Here is a 20,051-nt window from a genome sequence, read left to right as displayed (position 1 = left end):
GCTTCTGTTTCTCTGGAGCCATGGAGGGCTAAGAGGGTCACATTCTGGCTAGCATTCTCAGTAGCCTGCTCCAACATCCTTCATTCTGTGTGACGCTAGGCATGTTACTGCTTGGGCCAGTCTCCACTGACCTTGGGTGTTATTTTTACTTTGGAGTAATTGCAGAATTACAGAAAGTTGAAAGAATCATGTAGAGAGAATTACTTCCTGCCCCCTGGGATGTCTTACCATTGGGCACATTGTCCCCCTCTCTTGGTGCTGTCTTGACTGGGCTAGGCCCATTTTTCTTACAAGCTTCCCCGTACCCCAGATAACCCCCCAAGCCCTACCCTAGTCTGACATTCCACATTTAGGCCTGGTCACCTCACTTGTGGTTTGACATTGCACCTACATGTGACAGCTGCCTAGGTATGGTGCTAGGGCACACTGAAGTCAGTCTAGTGCACTGATGCTCCATCAGACCAACGGGAGGAGCAGTTACTGAGCCCTGGGTCCTCTTAGCCCATCCCCCTCCATAGCTCCCGGCTCAGACCAAGGTGTGCAATCCCAGCCCTTTCTTCTGGTGGAAGATGAGAGTAATCAGGGGTGGAGAGCGAGAGGGCAGCTCAGCTCCATGCTGGAAGCAGGGACACAGACTCCAGCAGTCTGGCCGAAACTGGGAAGGAACTGAATCACCAGCTGCCGAGGCTTTGTGCCTGATCCCCCAACAAAGGCTGGAATCACTTAACAGGATCTCCATCTTCTCGACACAGGACTTGCCTCCTGTTTATCCTCAAACATGGCGGGTTCTCTATCGTACTGTCCAGGAACATCCACATGCTTAAGATGGCAGGAGACCGTGTTTCCTTCACTTGTTCTTAGGAGCGTGTGTCTGTGGCTAAAACCATGTCATCGCTGCGAAAGTCAGTTAAGGCCAAGGACATGGACCATCATTGTGTTGAGACCAGTGAACTTTCCCCACTTCCCCCCCCCCCGCCCCAGGCCTGGTGTTTCCATCAAGTGGGGTTCCAGGTTTATTTCATAGACTTACACATCCTACCAAGAGGCCATGCCACCCAGTTTCCTGGGGATGTGGGGCTCTGGAAGCTCAGTAACCAGTGAACAGTGAAGGATTTTTGTTTTTTGGGTTTGTTTGGTTTTTTTTTTTGCCTTGTAATGCCTGGGTTCCATGCCCAGTCCTATTTCTCTATAGGCAGGAGGTGCTCCTGGCTGGGCAGTGACCCTAGCTGGCTCCAGCTGTCCCTACGAGTGGGCTATGATCACTCTCAGAGAAGAAGCCCTGCTGGCATTGTCCAGGCTCCTCAGATCAGCCCATGCGTGTTCTCAGTGTTTTCTGCTCACACAGCCTGTTTGTCTGTTCTCCACAATCAGTCAACTTCTGGTAATTAGGACAGGTCTAACTGATGTTTCCACAGAGCATACAATAGTGAGCCATGTTTTCTCCTTTGAAAAAAATGGGGCCATGTCATCTGGTTCCTGGTAGAGATATAGCCAGTGTTCTTAAATGTCCCCAGGCAAGTGAATATTCGGCCACAGAGAGGTCCTTTGCCTTCAGGGACTGGGGACTTATGCAAGTCCTCTGCCTGACTGGTTGCTCTTCATCTTTTCTGAGAAGATGGGCTTGTCTGGCAGTACCACAGATCCAGTGTCTTAAATGTGTGTTGTCTTAGTGGTTTTGGAGGCCAGAACTGTGAAACCCAGTTGTGACAGGCAGGGCTTGGTTCTGCTGGTCCTCCTTGGCTGGCAGATGGTGTCTTCTCTCTGTGTGGCCTTCTCTTTGAGTGCGCCTGTCTCGTGGTCCTTATAAAAATACCAGTCAGTAAGATCAGGGCCATGGCCTCATTTGTAAAGGAGATCTCATGTTTCCTAACTCATTTCTGTAAAAAGAACCTCATTTTATTTAAACTACCTTTGTGTGTGGCCCCTGTGCCTTTAAAAAATGATTTTGTTTTTGTTTTATTTGTATTCGTATTTAGCCTGTGTGTATGTAAGCGCACCGTGTGCATGTAGTGCCTGTGGAGGCCAGAAGAGGGAGTTGGATCTCCTAAAACTGGAGTTACAAATGGTTGTGAACTGCCAAGTGGGTGCTGAGAACTGAACCTGGCTTCTTTCTCTGCGAGAGCAGCAAATGCTCTTAACCTCTGAGCCTCCTCCTGAGGCCCAGACCTGTGTCTTGGTTCTGTTTCCTGTAGCTGTGCCAAAACCTGACAGCAGCAACCTAGGGAGGAGCAGTTTCCTTGGCTCACAGTTCCAGGTCACAGTCCCATCAATCTGGGGACAGAAAGGCAACAGGAACTCAAGCAGTTGCTCACCTTATACCCACAGTCAGCAGCAGATAGCATGCAGCAATGCAGGCATGCCAGTGCTGAGCTTGCCCTCCGCTTTTCATTCTGTCTGGCACTTAGCCCATGCAGTGATGCCACCCATATTCAAGGTGGACCTTCCCACCCCAGTCCAATTAAGAAATCCTTTATAGGCCAACATAATCTAGATGATTTCTCACTGAGACTACCTTCCTGTCATGTCCAGTTGACATTCAGAACTAACCGTTACTCCCTGTCTCCAAAGATAGTCCTATTACTTTTCCTTTTGAAAAAATGTTTTAAGACAAGGTCTCACTTTGTAGCTGAAATTTACATTGTAGCCCAGGCTGGCCTCAAATTCATGGCAATTCTCCTCCCTCAGCCTCCTGAGTGCTAGGATTATGACAAGCGTTAGCTTCCATGCCTGGCTGCCTGGCATTCCATTCTGAAGAACCAAGAGTTAGCGCTGCTGCAGCACATGGTTTTGGAATACAGTTCAGCCCTTACAGTAGGGGTGTGCCAACACACCATAGAGGGTTATCCGAGGCCAGGAGCACAAGAAAGAGAGGACACAACTAGGCAGGTGAAACTACCTAGTAAAGATAGGGCGGAGAGCCAGAGATGAGAGGCTGTAGGCTGGTGTTCCAGTGATGGCAGCTCTCCTGGAGACTTTGTTCTTAGGCTTTGTGTCCTAATGCCGGCAAGCAAGGTGGAGGTATGTCATGGCCAGGACCTGGGGTTGGCGCCGAGGCAACCTCACATTACCCCAAAAACACTGGGGACCCAGCCGAGCTTGGAGACCAACACAGGGACACACTGCTGTGTGGAGCCTTGAAGCTGAGGGATTAGGACTATTCATCACCTGAGCACAGTCACAGCCTGCCTCGTCCCTGGCCTTAGCCTCTGCAGGGGTGGAGGGACCTGGGCTGAATAGACACTGACCTCACTACTCACTCATGTGTTCTCTCTCCTCAGGTACAGAGCCAAAGACCATTTTGCCCAAGAAGGAAAAACTGAGGCTTCGCCATGAGCGATGGCTGCAGAGTAAGTTCATGTCCTTCCTTGTGAGTTAGCCACACTCGCCTCATCTCATTCAGACCCTTGTGCCACATGGCCGGACTGTTGGGTCCTGGTCATGTTCTTGTCCTCACAGGCCCTGATGGGGTCCAGGAGGTGCTCCCTAGGAAGCATTAAAGGCAGCACTCGGTGGGAGCCACAGAGAGGGAGTCAGCAGCAGGACAAACAACATGAGGTAGTTCGTCCCCAGAGTGGGCGTAGACCGATGGAACCTCCTGCAGCAGCCCCCTTGCTTCCTCTTCTGTAGAAAACCATCCTGAGAGCTCTTCTCTGTCCCTTTGGGTCCAGAGTCTGTTTGGGGCTCCATGATGAAAGCTGTATCTACAGAGGTGACATGTACATCTGTGACTCCACAGAGGTCAGGCCTGTCTGCAGACCTTTCCTGGCTGCCTGAGGTTGGTTGTAGTTGTTGTTTTGTGATGGTCTATTACTGCCCAGGCTAGCTTAGCACCCTGGGTAGCCAAGCCTGACCCTGAACTCCTCATCTCTGTGCCCCTGTCCTGCAGCCGTAGGAGTGAGGCAGCTCGCCTGGCATGGCTGAGGTTGGGTTTGGTCTTGGTCTCCAGTCAGGCGTCGGGAGCAGATGGAGCAGCTCTCCCTCACTCCCTTCCTGTACATGGTAGTTTTCTTCTCTTTCCATAATGCTGATGATGTGCGACTTTTCCTAAGTGCTTTCTTGTGTTTACTTGAAAATTGCATAGATTGCTTTGTAATTTTTTTTTCTTAGATGCTATCTTCTTAGTGTGATTCTGTCAACCTTGGGAGTTAATTTAAAACATTTTCATCTTTATGTTCTTGTATGTTTAAGTACGATTTACCTTATTTTTTTCTTGAAAACTTTAAATAAAAGGGTGTTTTTTGGAAGCAGTATTTATAGAAATTGGTCAGTTTCCTCAATGATTACTACTTAAATATTTTGTTACTTTGTGGATTTTTTTTTTTTTTTTAAAGAAATTGGCTGCTCTCTTTACCTTCTCACAATTCCTAGCAAGTGTGGTGTGTTCTCTTTGGAGCAGGAGATGCCAAGGCTTCAGCCATGGGACCTGACCATGTCTGAGGTGTCGTTCCTTGATGTGGGACTTTTTGTTTCTGGTGGTTAATCGATTGAGTCAATTTTAATTGCTCATGATTTCTTCTAAAACAGTCTAATCTCATCATATCTCAGACATTATTAGCCAAAGGCTGTGTGTTGCCTCTTCCCTCCCTCCGTCCCCTGCATCCCCACGCTCCTCCAGTACTACAGATTGAACCTAGGGTCTTTCTCATGCTAGACAAGTGTTCTGCCACTGAGCGGCATCTCCAGCCCTGCTTTCTCATTAGATACCTTTTTATGTGTGTGAGCATTTGGCCCGCATGCCTGCGGAGGTCAAAAGAAGGCATCAGATCTCTTGTAACTAGAATTACAACCAGTTGTGGGCCACATGGTGGTTGCTGGGAACTGAACCTGGGTCCTCGGGAAGAGCTGTTAACTGCTGAGTTTGTCTTGCCATTTTATCTGTGTTCTGCTCTTTCTGCTTAGATTCCTTAAGAAGCTCCATCTCTCTAGTCCAAGAATCCCGGCTATGAATTCCTAGGCCTGTTGTCTTCTCAAACTAGTAGCTTCCGGCTGATTCCCTAGCCTCCGAGTACAGCGTTAGCTGCGTCTTTACTTAGCACCATACTGTTTTATCTCACAGCGATTCATTGTTCATTCCTGTCTACCCATCAGCATCTTAGTGCGTTTCAAAGCAAGTTGGGGGCATTTGTATACTTCCTACAAATAGGTTGGCTAGCATTTAGCTTGTCTGTGATCTTCTCTTTTCTCTTGTGAAGAGTGTGTTTGCCTAGTGCAACAGTGACTTCTGACAGCTGCATCTGCCACCTGACTGCCCAGGGTGAGGTGCCATGGCCAGCGAGTCTGTGGTTGGGTTTGCAGTTATCTCCTGGGAGTGCATGTACTCAGGCCGTGCTCGGCCTTCCTGCAGGCTGTGCTGCTGGCAGCCATGGCCACCCCATGGCTGGGAGGCATCACACTCCTGTTCATCATTGCTGCCCTGTCCCCTGTTGATGGGTATCTGCCTTTCCATCTTGTCTGGGGTGAATAAGGTTGTGAGCATTTGTTCCAGTCTTTCTGTGGACATGTTTTTATTCCTCTTATGTAAATACTTAGGAATGGAATGTTGGGTCATAGGGCAGGTGTATGTTTAGTTTTATAAGCAACTGCCAGACATTCTTCTGAAGCAGTAGTTCATGTGCGCCCCTCCAGGAGCATGAGAGTTGTGGTGGCCGGCCACACAGTCGTGCTCACCGGTGGTGTGTGTGTGTCTCCAGTCATGTATCTGGTGACATGGGCTAACATCTCACGGACGGCAATCTTTGTTCTGTGGAAGAGGGCTGGCATATGTGTCCATCTCCTTTGCAGTTCATCATCAGTAAGGTTCAGTTTTCTCAAGCTGCCCTGTGTTTTATTACTGAGCTTGGGGACTGTGTGTGCCGGGAACCTGCTGGCCCTGGTCTGCTGTGTGTGCTGGGGACCTGCTGGCCCTGGTGGTCTGCTGTGCTGTACTAGGAACCTGTTAACCCTGATCAGCTCTGTGTTCTGGGGACCTACTGGTCCTGGTCAGCTGTGTGTGCTGTGTTCTTGCAGACTGTCTTGCACATTCATTTTCTCAACCTTTGTTTTTTTTAATTGAGACAGGGTTTCTCTGTAGCCTTGGCTGTCCTGGAGCTTACTCTGTAGACCAAGCTGGCTTTGAACTTAGAGATCTGCCTTCCTCTGCCTCCCAGGCCGGAATTAAAGACAGTGTGCCACCACTGCCCAGCCTTTTTTTTTTTTTTTTTAACTGCAAGAGTTTAATTGAAAAAAAAAATCAAACCTATATTTCTTTTTCCATATGGTTATGTGTTTTGTTTAAGAAAGCCTTGCCTAGGTTGATCTCTTTGAGTTTGAGGTCAGCCTGGACTACATAGTGAGTTCCAGGACAGCCAGGGCTATGTAATAGACTTTGTCTCAAAAACAAACAAACAAAATTCCCCAAAGAGCAACCTAATCTGGAGTCACAAGGATGTTCCCTTCTGAAAGTGCCAGAGCGGCTAGTCTTAGGTGTGTCCCTTGAAGTGGCGTGTGTCTGCTGTGAGTTGGTGGGTAGGCCTGCCACAGTCTGGTGCAGACCGTTTTCCTCTTTGGATTGTCCTTTTGGAAGTCACTCAGTAGTTTCAGCAGGTGACAGTCACATAAGGCCGCCTTTGCTCCTTGGTCTTCAGGTGCTCTGGGTATTTCTGGGTCTCAGCACGTGCATTTAACTCTACTATTACTTTTTCATTTTCTTGAAAGACAACAACCAAAGCTTGGAGGGATTATGACTGGGTCGCGTTCGGTATGTAGGTCAGCTTCAGGTGGGTTTGCCACCGACACCAGATCAAGTCCAGGGACACGCCGAGTTTTGTTCATTTCCATGATCAGTGCTGTAGATGTTCTCTCTCTCTCTCTCTCTCTCTCTCTCTCTCTCTCTCTCTCGTGTGTGTGTGTGTGTGTGTGTGTGTGTGTGTGTGTATGTGTGTGTGTGTGTGTGTTTTGTGTCTTGGACAAACTTCTTAAAGTTGCAAAAGTACAAGTGATTTTTTTTTTTTTTAAATAACAACCTTACATCTGTGATCTTGCTAAGGTTATGTCTTAGTCTGGTAGCTACCCTGGATTCTCTGGGACCTTTGACGGTGTCTGTCATTGCTGTCACTGTGAGGAACTGTCCCAAGCTTTCCCTTTGTCCTGTCCCATGTTCCTCTTTTTGCTCTACTCTGCCTATTGACTTAACCCACCCCCACCCCCACAGTGCCAGACCTGAGGAATGGTCTCCCTCCCTCGAGCAGTGTGTTCTGAACATGACGGCCCTTGAAAGTCTGTGGACGGTCAGGTGTCCTCCAGACTCCTTTCATACCACCCACAGCTCGACTCACCCCACACAGCATTTCTACACTTGATGTGCCCGTCTGATGTTTGGTAACTCAGAAGCTGCGCCTCACGGCTGTGATTCCTTCCCTGGATTCCGGCGGTGCTTCAGGGCTTTACCATGTTTTGGCTTTTAGTGTTTCTCTACTTATTTAGAGTCTCAAGTAATTTATCCTCCGGTGCAGGGAGCGAGGGGCAGCGGCAGGTGTGGCCACTCCTCTGTCTTTGTCTGTACTCTGCTCTGGACTCCATTCTTGTTTATTTTGAGGGTTAGTAGACCTGCTTTCTGCTTTCCTGCTTGTTCTGTTGAAATAATGTTTTGTTCACAGTGAGTGAGATTTTTATGTTTTGGAGACAGTGTCTTGAATATTGTCTGTGACGTTTGAGGGGTTTGTTTTTGTTTTGTTTAAGAATAGGATTTAGATTGCTTTCCTAGCTCAGCGTGGTTAAAGTCCTGTTGCAGTGTAGGTTAGGGATTGAAGCTGGGCATATCTGCCTCGACCCCCACCACCGCCTTGCTGTTTCTTCCGCCTCTGTCGCCTCTGTCGCTGCCTCCCTGGTAGCAGTGAGCTGCCAGATGGGAGTGCGGGAGACTGCGGGGTCAGCCCCGTCTTTTGAGCTCGGTAGAATGAGGTGTTTTCTGTCTTAGATCTGTTTATGGTTTCATTGTAACTTTCCAGTGGCCAGGGTTCCCCTGTTAGCCAGCACTGCCATGGGTCCAGACCCCAAACCACCCCTGCACGCCCTGGACTGCCCGGTTTGGCGTCTCTGGCTTGGATTTGCTTGTGTGTGTTTGGGCCGCTTGTCCTCCTGAGCCTTGCTCTCCTTTCTCTGGGTCTGCCCGGTGCGTGTGTGAGAGAGTGGCCCCAGAGCTGCCAAGGAAGTTCTGTCCCCAGACTTTGGCTCAGGGAAGAGGGGCTGCTCTTGATGAGGTGCTAAGTGAATTGTTTGCTCTGTTCCAGCTAGACTGGGGAAAAAAAAACAAAAAACCAAAACAAAAAAAACCCCACCAAATTGTCACTTATAAATCCACAGAGGTTCTTAGGCTACATTGGGCAGAGGGCTTGGATGGCTGTTTTTGCCTCAGGGTGAAGTGATGGAACCTGACGAATTGGACCTGCCTGGTGTGGTCCATGTGGGCCTTTCTGAGCTGCCCTGTGAGGCATCTTCCCAGTGGTAGGGAGTGGCAGAGTTGCCTGTGCCTTGCTGAGGGGGAACTGCTGGTAGCCTCACCCCCTCTGTTAGGGTCACCACGTTTGAAGTATCATGTGATTTTGAAGACAATCAAATGCCAAGGCTGTGCCCTGCAGTGAACTTTCTCTTACATTGGTGCTGTGCACGCCACCTGGCCACCCACCCTGCTCCCCATGTTCCCTAGCGCTGTCAGTTCCTTCCCATGAGACCTTTCTCCCCATCTTGCATTCTCGAGGAGGTGCCACATGGTTCTAGATTGCCCAGGAGAAAAGGGACATTGTGGCTTCTCAGGAAGTGACCTATGGAAATAGAGCCCAGGGCCTGCATCTGCCCAGCCCCTGTGCCAGCCCCCGTGTCTGTGCGCAGGCCCTGCACTCTGCCCCTTACAGAGGAGGCGGTCCCCTGTGCTGCAGCTCCAAGCTCAGCGCCAGCCCTGTAATTAAAGTGTGCCTCTGTGATTAAGAAGAGAAAAATAACTCAGCGCTGGCCCGCCCCCCAAGTCTTGAGGGGTGCAGAGCAGGTGACAGCAGGGAGACAGAGAAGAACACTTCTGCTCTGTGGGAACAAGCAGGCCCCAGGGCGCACGCAGCTCGGTGGGTGCCTTGGCATTGGTGGCCTCTGAGGGGCGGCTGGGGGATGGGTTTAATTGGCATGTACTCCTGTCTCTCCCCTCAGAAATCGAAGCCATAAAGCTGGCTGAGCAGAAGCTCAAGGAGGAGCGGAGGCGCAGGGCCACGGTGGTGGTGGGCGACCTGCACCCCCTGAGGGATGCCCTCCCTGAGCTGCAGGAACTGGAGGCCAGCCGTCGGCAGCACACGAGAAGGTGAGCGAGCGTCCTGTGCTGGCCATCTCTTAGAGAGCTGTGGTCAGCCCTGGATTCAGAGGGGAAGGGAGGCATTCATAGTTGTCGATGGTGGCCCCATCTCTGCAAGGTGAGTGAGTCAGCACACGTGGCCTGGGGAGCCTCGCCTGGGAATGTGGTATCTGTTGTGACAGGAGCGCCCAGATGTACCCCTGCTGGCAGCCTGGACCCGCCACCGGCCACCGCCCCTGTACCTTCTTCCCATTGGCCTGTTTCCAGCCTGTGCACGAGGTCAGGCACAGGCCTCGTGGCCACTGCTGTGCATCCACTGCCCTTCCTGCTACCCTGCGGGCAGCTCTGACATCCTGTTCTCAGTCCTTCCCCTGCCTCTGTCTCTCCCTCCCTACCCTGCCGAGGATAACTCAGTGAGTGGGCATGGGATGCACACCCCTAAGTGTGTGGATCCTCCGGGTGCAGTGCAAGGATGAAGAACAGGCACAGGGCGAGGGGCTCTCCAAAGTGCAGAGCTGCACCCCTGGGCAGGTGGAGGGGCTTTAAGGGCGCTCTGCTCTCAGAGCTGCTGGGCTTTCAGGGTTTGTCATTTCTGGTTTTTTTCCTGGTTTTGTTTTATCATCTATCTCTCTATCTCTATCTATCTATCTATCTATCTATCTATCTATCTATCTATCTATCTATAGGATGTTGGTGATGAGGGTGAGACATAGTCTCACTCTCCAGGCTGGTCTATAACTCATTATATAATTCAGACCAACCTTGAGCTTAATGCAATCCTCCTGCCTCAGCCTTCCAAGTGTAGATGTGAGCCACCATTTGAGGCTTGAGGCTTGTTACTTCTTTTTTTTTTTTTTTTTTGAGACCAGGCTGGCCTCGAACTCACAGAGACCCGCCCGGCGAAGCTTGTTATTTGTTACTTTACCTTTTAAACAAATAATTCTTTCTCCTTCTGAATTTTCATCTGAGGCTAAAGCAAAGGTTCCGTGCACTTCATCTGTGATCCCTCACCCTTGTCATGGGGCAGGTGGATGGCATACTACAGGGCCAGATGGCCAAGGGCTGGCTTCCCAAGATGGAACACCCACTCTGCTCAGGCCAGCTTCAGCGCTGACACAAGGTCAAGCCTCAGCCGCTGAACAGAGCCAGTGTGCAGATTCCATTCCTGGTTCTTAAGCAAAAAATGTGACCCCGGTCAAGGGTCCCTTCTCTCTTTATAGTTTCTCATCTGAAAAATGTGCTTGGGCTCCCCGATGGGGAGAGCTGCATAAACAGCCTGCTCTACCAGCCCAGAGAGGGGTGTGTGGGGCTATGTGCCTGCTTAGGATTGCTTCAGTTGTGAGGAGAGAAGGTTCCCATCTTGTCCCAGCCCTGAATGCTGTTGCACATGTACCCTGGTGTGCTTTGCCTCACATACTAAATGTAAAGTGGTAATTAGGGGATTGAGGAAATATCTCAGTCTATAAAGTCCTTGCTGTGCACTTTTGCTGGTCTGACTTTGCATCTCCAGCACCCGTGTAAAACTGGACATGGCCTCTGTAACCCAGTGCCACGTGGGTGGAGGCAGCAAGATTTCTGGAGGTCATTGGCCAGCCAGCCTAGCCAAATTGATGAGCTTCAAGTAAAATGAGGTTGAGCTATTGAGGAAAGACGCCAGAGTTGACCTGGCCTTCACATGTGCGCGCGCGCGCGCGCGCGCGCGCGCGCACACACACACACACACACACACACACACACACACACACACACACACGTACATACTTATATGAACACACCTATGTGAACGCACACCACAAAATAAAGTAGTAATTTACTTGGCATGTGATCCTCCTGTTTCCTCCTCCTGGTTGTGAGCTTTTCAGACTGAGGCAAGCATTTTTGGGGAGCTGGGGGGGGTCATGATTTGAGATAGGATTTCTCTGTGTAGCCCTGGCTGTCCTGGAATTCACTCTGTAGACCTGGCTGGCCTCTAACTAAGAGATCCCCTGCCTCTGCCTCCTGAATTCTGGGATTAAAGGCATGCACTACCACCACCCAGCAAGTTGAGCATTCTTCACGCCATCCCCCATTAAAGTATGCCCCATGTTTTCTTGAGGGTGGAGAAGACCCTGGTTGCTAGGAGGAAGCTCATGCAGATGGCAGCCATCTTCATGACGTTATCGAGCCACACACTGCTAGCCTAACTCATCCCTGAACCACGAAGTAGATGTGTGTTCCCCAGGATTCTCATTGTGCTGGGCTTTGACCCCTTCCACTTTGTGCCTTTGGAAAGGAACTGGCCACACTGACCCTGAGTGGGGAGCTATGCTCCCTCTCCTTAGGGACAGGGTCTGCAGAGTCGTGGGTTCTGCTGAAGAGGGAGCTTTGCCTCTTCCCTGAGTATTTGCCCATCATTGGTTTATATTCTATAGACTCATGAGTGTTTACTTTATGCTTTGGGCTATCATCCAATACTACTTCATTTATTGCTGAAATTGTTCCAGCAGTGGCCACCGGCATTTCTTAAAGTAGCTCCCAGATGGCTCAGCTCTGCCCATCTGTGGGGTGGGTGTGTCTGAGCATGTCCTCACCTTCTGATGTTAGTAGAGGCTGGGAGCTCACCTTGGGCATCTTCTGCCTGGTCCTGGTACCAGGTGATTCTCCAAGGAGCTTGGTCCCTTGCCTTGGAGAATGATGCCAGATAGCAGGATCTGAGGCTGGAGTGCAGGTCAACCCAGAGTCTTATTTCAAGCAGGGCAGATGCTCCAGTCCGCGTGCCAACCTGAGAATATGTACTCAGAGTTAGGAGAACCACAAGACTGTCCTCTGGCAACTGCAGGTATACACTTCATTTTGGTGATTCTAGGATTCAGTGGTCTAACAGAGCTGGTATAAAATGGTCATGATTTGTACAGTAAAGGGGAGAGACAGACAACAGAGCATGGGGAGTCCCAGAGGCAGAGCTAAAGTCAGGAGGAGGCTTAGCCAGCACCAAGGACTGGGCTTGTGCACCGAGGACTGCAGCTGAGGATGTTCACTATGCCAGCGACTCTGCCTTTGGCCACTTTTCTCCATACCTGCACCCTGCCAGCCCCTTGGCCACCTAATGCCTAACTGGCCTGTTGGGGTTCAGGCCCCACATATGTCCTTACTATGTTAAACTGGCCTTGTTCAGGGCAGTGCTCTTCACCATGGGAAGGAAGGTGCTATGTCTAGATGACCATGCTTGCTGCCCACCACAGTCACATCCTCATGTTGGAGGCTCAAAGGGACTTTATGTGGGACAATCCTGTGACCCTCTCCCATATCACATGGTCAACTGCAAGTCCATGTGTGACAGAATGGCCTAAGGGTCTTCACAATACCTTCCAGGTGCCCCTGTAGTGGCTGCTCTCTCACTGGAGCTGGGCCGGAGGGTCTACAGGATTCCCGAGGTAGACTCTAGAACAGGCTGGCTGCGGTGGCACACGCCTTTAATCCCAGGACTCGAGAGACAGAGCCAGGCAGATCTCTGTGAGTTCGAGGCCAGCCTCGTCTACAGAGCGAGATCCAGGACAGGCACAAAATCTACATGGAGAAACCCTGTTTTGAAAAACCAAAAAGAAAAAAAAAGGTGCAAACATATTTGTTTACTGATGCAGTGAATGTGCTTGTTTAACATAAAGAATCCAATCTCGGGCTGAAGAGATGGTTCAGTGATTAAGAGTGCTTCTTGCTTTTGCAGAGGGCTCTGGTTCAGTTCCCAGCACTCACACCGAGACCTGTAATTCCAGCTCCACTGGATCTGACGCCCTCTTCTGGCCTCCAGGGGCACTGCAATCATGGCATTTACTCACAGACACATACATGTACACATAAGTAAAAATAAAAACAAATCTTTAGAAAAAAAGTAAATAAATCTTGACTGTACATCTGATACTTAAGGATGTAGAGTATCTAGTATTTTTGAGTTGATCAACATTTTTGTTTTATAATCATAAGTGCTGAGGATGATATCTCACATAGTAAACGTATATATGGTGAAAGTATGTTAGGGCTCTTTCAGAAATTGCTGGAAATTATGTTCTGACGTCAAACAAAATTTAATGTTTTGTTTGTTTATTTGTTTATTTATCCATCCATCCATCTCTGTCTGTCTATATCCATCCATCTCTATCTATCTATCTATAATGAAACTCAAATTAGCAACTCAAACAGCAATTTTTTTCCTTTTCTTTTAAATCTATCTATCTATCTATCTATCTATTTATTTATTTATTCGTTCATTCATTTATTTATTTACTTTACATCCCGGTAACAGTTTCCCCTCCTGGTGCCTCCCCAATCCACTCCTCTCTGTTGTTTCTGTTTAGGAAAGGGCAGGTCTCCCATGAGTATCAACAAAACATGGCATAGCAGGTTGCAGTAAGACAGAGCACCCCCATGTATGAGGGCTGGGCAAGGCGACCCGGTATGAGGAGTAGGGTCCCAAAGCCAGTAAAAGAGTCTGAGACAGCCCCTGTTCCCACTGTTGGGAGTCTCACAAGAGGACTGAACTACACAACTGTCACATACATGAAGAGGGCCTAGGTCAGTCCCATGTAGGCTCCCTGGTTGTCAGTTCAGTCTCTGTGAGCCCCTATGAGCCCAGGCTAGTTGATTCTGTGGGTTTTCTTGTGGTGTCCTTGGCCCCTCTGGCTCCTACAATCCTTCCTCCCCCTCTGCTGCAGGATTCCCCAAGCTCCACCTAATGTTTGGCCATGGGTCTGCATCCGTTTCCATCAGTTGCTGGATGAAGCCTCTTTGATGACAATTGGTTTAGGTACCAATCTTGTCACAGGAGATGGCCAGTTCAGGCTACATATCTGCTATTGCTAGGAGTCTTAGCTGGGGTTGTCCTTGTAGAGTCCTGGAAGATTCCCTTGTACCAGGTTTCTACCTGACCCCGAAATGCCCCCCCTTTCCAGTCGTCTCTTACAGTACTACTCCTTCTACACCCCTAGCCTGATCGCTAATGTTTTCATCCCCACCCGCCCTCAGTCCATTCAGAAAATCTCTTGTATTTCCCCTTTCCAGGGAGATCCATGCATCCTCCTTTGAGCCCTCTTTGTTACCTAGCCTCTCTGGATCTGAGGATTGTAGCGTAGTCATCCTTTATTTTGTAGCGGGTATCTCCTTATGAGTGAGTACATACCATCTTTGTCTTTCTCAGTCTGGCGTACCTCACTCAGGATGTTATTTTCTAGTTCCATCCATTTGCCTTCAAATTTCCTCGTGTCCTTGTTTTTAACAGTTGAGTAATACTCCATTGTGTATATGGACCACATTTTCTTTATCCATTCTTCAGTTGAGGGGCATCTAGATTGTCAAACAGCAGTTTTTAAATCAAGAATTCTGAAAATGCAGTGCAAAGGCAGCCTGATTTGACACAGGCGTGAAGAACGATAAGGATACATTACAGGGCTTTGTTTGCATGCTTATACCATTATACTTCTCTGAGAGCCAGAAACCTTGTGCAAGAAGAACACTGCCACGCCTCCCATGTAACAGTCTTGAATGCCAGCTGAGGAGGGCAGTGCTGGTTGGCATTGCATCCTGGGTATCAGGACCAAGGCTGAAGTAAAGGTGCATGATGCAACTCAGGCACACTCTGCCAAAAACACCCTGGATTCATTTTGCGTTTGATTTTGTATCTATTTTTGGCTGTTGTATGTTTGGAAATCTACTAGTTTTAAATTTTTCAGTTATGAAACACCATATGGGGCTGTGCTCTAGGAAGTCCACCGTCTGCCTGTGGAAGAACTTCACAGGGTTAGTTAGGCTGTGTTCTCGTTTCCAGTGTCTGAGTTCGGGATTGCTCCGGGCCCATGCTCAAGAGTTCTGTGAGACCTGGGCGGCTGCCACCATACTCAGAGAAGCTCTGGACTGCATTTAGGGTGACTTTCCCCATCATGCAGCCAGTGGGGCTGAGGGAGCTACCTAGCTAGGTCACCTGAGGCAGAGTTCCTCTCCAGGCTAGCCTGGAGGCCTTGGCCACCACTGCTTAGGTACTTCTTATTCCATGGATTCTGGGACCTCTGGAAGGGCTGAGCAAACAGGCATGAGGTCACCATCCTCACAGACTGGGGCAGGGAAGGGTTGCATGCAACCTGACATTCCTTACTCAGGGGGACCAGAAACCAGGGTGTGAGAATGCCCTGAGACAACCAAAGTCATTCATTCATATTTAAAAAGGAACATGAATAGGAGATCAGGCCTCCTGCTCAGGATTCTAAATTAGGTGTTGGTCTAGGACATGGTACTCTGCGTCCTTCCTCTGGCTGCCTCCCGCTCAGGCCTTCACTCTTTCAGCATAGCATCTCTGAAACCATCTTGTCAGGTGGTGAGCTCTGGGATCTCCCTCTCCCCTCCCAGGTCCCTTGCTGGTGAGTGGGCATGCTTCTGCTGCCCTCCCAAAGATTGAATCAGTTCCTGGTAATCTGCAGGAATGCTGCCTGGCACCGAACCCTGGGCTCTCAAACTTACCCACCATGTCAGACCCAGTGTGGTAGCGTGGAAGACCCTGAGAATCTTCTCAGATTACCCTTGTCTGGGGGTCGGCAGGCAAGACCCTCTTGGCCCAGAAGGTCCCTCGGTGAACTTTGACATCTGTAGGGCAGACATGAGGTTTGTTTCTGACTCCTAAGGTCACATTGGAAGGCAGCTGCTACATACGTTTCTTCTCTCATCAGAAGTGAGAAGTGACAGATGTCAGGCATTTGTGTCTTGTCGGGAGTGCTATGTTTTTAGAGTTAGTGGAGTCCAGGGTAGGCTGTCGCCTAGAAGGCTTCTCCACTCAGGTTGGGCAGGTGGCAGACTCGGGGTCCAAATGTGATGTGTTTTCATGGGATGATAGTCTTTTCTGTATCACATGGGAGCCTTAGGGAGTAAGAAAAGCCCCTAGATACTGTGATTGTCAACTCCAGATATGGTAGCCAGGTGAGTGGCTCATCTAGATCTAATCTCCACAGCCAGTGTACAGTGTGGAACTCGTGAACTCCTAGTGGTATAGACACCAGGGGCACCACAGAGACAAATTTTCTAGTGAGATGTGGTGTCAGACTGACTTGGATTCTCTCTGTCCACAGCAGAGTGACCAGCAAGCCCAGGCCAGTGGAGCTTCGCCGGATGAGCGCAGCCCAGCGACAGCAGCTCCTGTGAGTACAGCCCTGCCGACCAGGGCCGTCTTCCTGATCTCCTCATCTGCACTCCCCCCACCCCACCCCACCCCAAGCCTCCCACTCTCTTCTCTGTCCTTGTGACTCCAGATGGGAGACATTTTTGGGGACCAAGAACTTTATGTCCTGTAGTTAGGCATTGGGCGCCTGTCTGGAGTGCTTCCAGGGAGTGGCGTCTGGTGTGTGGAACTTAGTCTCCCTGGGCCTCTGGGATGGTGGGTTAGACACACATATCCCCCACACCTTGTCCCTAAATTAGCAGGATTGGCCTGTTGGTCACTGACATTGTTCTAAGATGTGAGCTTGGCCATGAGATTCTTGGCTCCGATTTTTTAGCCTCTGCAGACTTGGCTGCAGTGGTGTGCTGGCTTTGGGGGACTCTGAGGCAGCCTGAATCTCACACCCACACATTTGTTTGTTTGTTTGGTTGGTTTTTTGTTTTGTTTTGTTTTTGTTTCCAGAGTGATGTTTTGCCTTGTCTATATAGAACCTCTGTTGTTTAGTGGTGTTGAGTGTTCTGTGTCAGTTTTTCCTGAAGCTCTTCGAGTCCTTTCAGGGTATAGGTTAAAGTCTTTTAATGATTACTCTTGGTTTGGGAAATTTGTATTGAATTTTACAGCCTCACCTCTCTTCCCAGTACTGGGAATTGTACCCAGAGCCTCATACGTACTGAGCGCCACTGCTAAGATACATCCTGTTTCCTATGTTCGTTTGTTTGTTTGTGATTTTGTTTTGTTTGTTTTCATTTTTTGAGACAGAGTTTTTCTCTGTGTATACCCTTGGCTGTTCTGGAACTTGCTATGTAGACCAGGCTGGCCTCGAACTCACAGAGATCCACTTGGCTCTGCTTCCCAAGTGTTAGGATTAAAGGCGTGCGCCACCACCGCCCGGCTCTTGTTTTTGAGGTAGGTTCTTACTAAGTTACCCAGGCTAGTCTTGAACTCGCTCTCTCTGACCAGGGCAGGCCTTGCAGTTGCTATCCCCCTGTGTCAGCCTTCTGAGCAGCTAGAATGAATTCCAGAGCCAGGCGGTAGCCCCGCTAGCCCCATTCCTTCCTGTAGGCTGACTCCCAGTTCTCAGCCTCAGGGCTCTTCCACACCTCTTAATCTATCTTCACTTGACTTCTTTTGGGCTTGTGTGTGTCTTTCTTGTTTCCCTCTCTTATGAACAGCTTTGTCTGAAGGCAGCTAGTATAGACAGCTCCTGCCAGGCAAGCATCCATCCATCCATCCGTCCATCCATCCATCCGTCCATCCATCCATCCATCCGAGTGTCTGATCTCTGGCAGTCACTCCTCCCTGTGCCTCTGCTATAGCCTAGCCTGGACCAGGGCAGCTCCCTCTGCACCATGTCTGGGACGAGCAGAAGCTCTACCTGCCAGGATGCCCCATCCCTACAGCTTCCTCTGTTGCTGCACTCCAGCATCCTCTCCATCTGTCTCAGTCATTCTTGTATTGCTGGGAAGAGACACCATGACCAAGGCAGCTCATAAAAGGAAGCATCTAATTGGGGGCCTGTTTACAGTTTCAGAGGCTTAGTCCACGGTCATCAAGGTGGGGAGCAGACAGGCATGGTGCTGGGGCAGCTTTACATCTTGATCCACAGGCAGTAGGTAGCGAAAAAGAGAGACTGAGCCTGGTGTGGGTTTTTAAAACCCCAAAGCCCACCCCCAGTGACATGCCTCCTCCGGCAAGGCCACACCTAATCTTTCCCAGGTAGTTCCACCAGAAATTCAGACATGAGCCTATGGGGCCATTTTCATTCAAACTACCACACCGTGTCTGTTGACGGACATTGCCTTTGGAAGCAGCACAGGCTGGTGTCTCCAGGCTCTACTGAAGGAGGCCATGCTGGGGGAGAGGGGAGAGAAAGGATGGGGGGACCTGACAGCCAAGGATCCAGCATGTCTGGGAGACAGGACCACTAAGGAGCCTAGGCCCCCGAGCTGCCTGTGTCCATCGCTGTGTCTGTCCCATCGCTCAGAGCTCTCCGGTGCACATCTATTTTGGGCTATTTGGAGGGAAAGGCACCTCTTATATAAGGCTGTCTTCAGGGCATGTGACGGCCACTGCTCCCTGTTCGTCAGCCTCTGCCTTGGCAGCAGCCCTTAGCAAATCCCTCTTAGACCCACTGGGAGGGTGACCCCACCCGAGGTTGATGCTCACTCAGCAGCCATGTGCCCTTGCCTCCCGGGGGCCCTGGCACTGTACTTATGCTTACTCTGGGCCCCTGCTGTCTGTTGTAGCCTTAGGCCTGGGCCTGTCATGTGCATCATCCTGGGGGGTTCTTGTTCTCCCCGGGCTGACTTCTGCTTTCCATTCTTTTAGTGAGGAAGAAAGGACCCGGTTTCGGGAGCTGCTGGCCAGCCCATCCTACAGAGCCAGTCCCCTGCTGGCCATCGGGCGGCAGCTGGCCCACCAGATGCAACTGGAAGGTGGCGAACAGCTCTGACCAGGACAGTGTGTGCCATTGAGATCCGGAGGACTCACGTGTGGGTAGAGGTGCCAGCAGCTCTTGAGCCCTGTTCTGTACCTATGTGGCCGCCTAACCAGTCTTGAGACCTAGGGAGGGGGAAGGAAGAGCTGCTGATGAGGACAAATAAAGTGACTTATGGACTGTGGCTTCCGTGGCCTGGAGCCCTTCTGTGGCTGCCCTTCCCACTTGGAGTCAGCTGCTCCTGCATTTTCAAGGCTGAGCTGACCCTGGTACAGCTGTCCTGGTCCTCTGCAGAACAAACCCAGGGTCCCCAGCTAGAGGGGCAGAGTTGGAGTGGTTGGTCATGTGAGGATTTGCAGGGGCTGCACCAGTGTGAAACTGGGAACCTGTCAAGTAGCTCCATCCCTGAGACCTCGGCACTCTTCCCCAGCTCTATTTGGGATCCTGGTCACAGCAGGGCACCCCAGCTGGCCACCTTGCTCCTCACATCCTCTGCCTTCATCCAGGCCACACCTTCTTGTGGCTTTGGCCTCTCTCAGCCCAGGCTCCTTGCTGCCGTTTACTACTGTGACCAGGGAAGCAGGTGGTCCTGCCTGGAGGCAGAACAGGCCCAGCTCTGTCATCGCCTGGCTGGGTGGCAAAGTGGACTTGTGTCAGGCATTAATGGGTTCTCAGGATGTGAAAGGGGAGCGCAGCACCCACAGGTCCCGTCATCCAACTGACCCATGTCCCAGCTTATATCTGGGAGAGGTTGATGTGACTCCTCACCCCCACTGCCTTTACAGGGGTACCCACATGCTCAGGCCCCATCCTCATTGGTTCCCAGCTCCCATGAGTGGGGGTCAGCAGCAGTGGAGCCTGGGCCCTTTGGGCAGAACAGATGAGGCCCCCAGTCCTGGTATAGAACCATAGATCACTTGGTGAATGGAAGTGGATAAGAGTGAATAGGCCTAAGTTGGGGGTGGCAGAGGCAGGCAGATTTCTGAGTTCAAGCCCAGTCTGGTTTGCAGAGCAAGTTCTAGGACAGCCAGAGCTACACAGAGAAGCCTTGTCTCAAGAAACCAAATAAGTAAATAAATTTAAACAAAAAGTGACCAGGCCTGACACAGACTCAAGTTCCCGTCATC

The 20,051-nt window shown here is 50.3% G+C and overlaps 1 protein-coding gene across 1 annotated transcript in view; it reads left to right on the top strand.

The window, feature by feature from the left end:
* Window positions 1-19,108, top strand: part of Fam207a (family with sequence similarity 207 member A) — a 29,788-nt gene extending 10,680 nt beyond the window's left edge. Inside the window, exons 3-6 of the mRNA XM_036168240.1 lie at window positions 3,279-3,347; window positions 9,175-9,322; window positions 16,399-16,467; window positions 18,816-19,108. Of these exons, the coding sequence (XP_036024133.1) occupies window positions 3,279-3,347; window positions 9,175-9,322; window positions 16,399-16,467; window positions 18,816-18,939 (410 nt within the window). The 3' untranslated portion in view covers window positions 18,940-19,108. The remainder of the gene's footprint in view (window positions 1-3,278; window positions 3,348-9,174; window positions 9,323-16,398; window positions 16,468-18,815) is intronic.
* Window positions 19,109-20,051: the final 943 nt, after the last annotated feature.

Source organism: Onychomys torridus, chromosome 18, assembly GCF_903995425.1.
Source record: "Onychomys torridus chromosome 18, mOncTor1.1, whole genome shotgun sequence".
NCBI classification, from domain to species: domain Eukaryota; kingdom Metazoa; phylum Chordata; class Mammalia; order Rodentia; family Cricetidae; genus Onychomys; species Onychomys torridus.
This window is presented reverse-complemented; position numbering and strand designations above follow the sequence as displayed.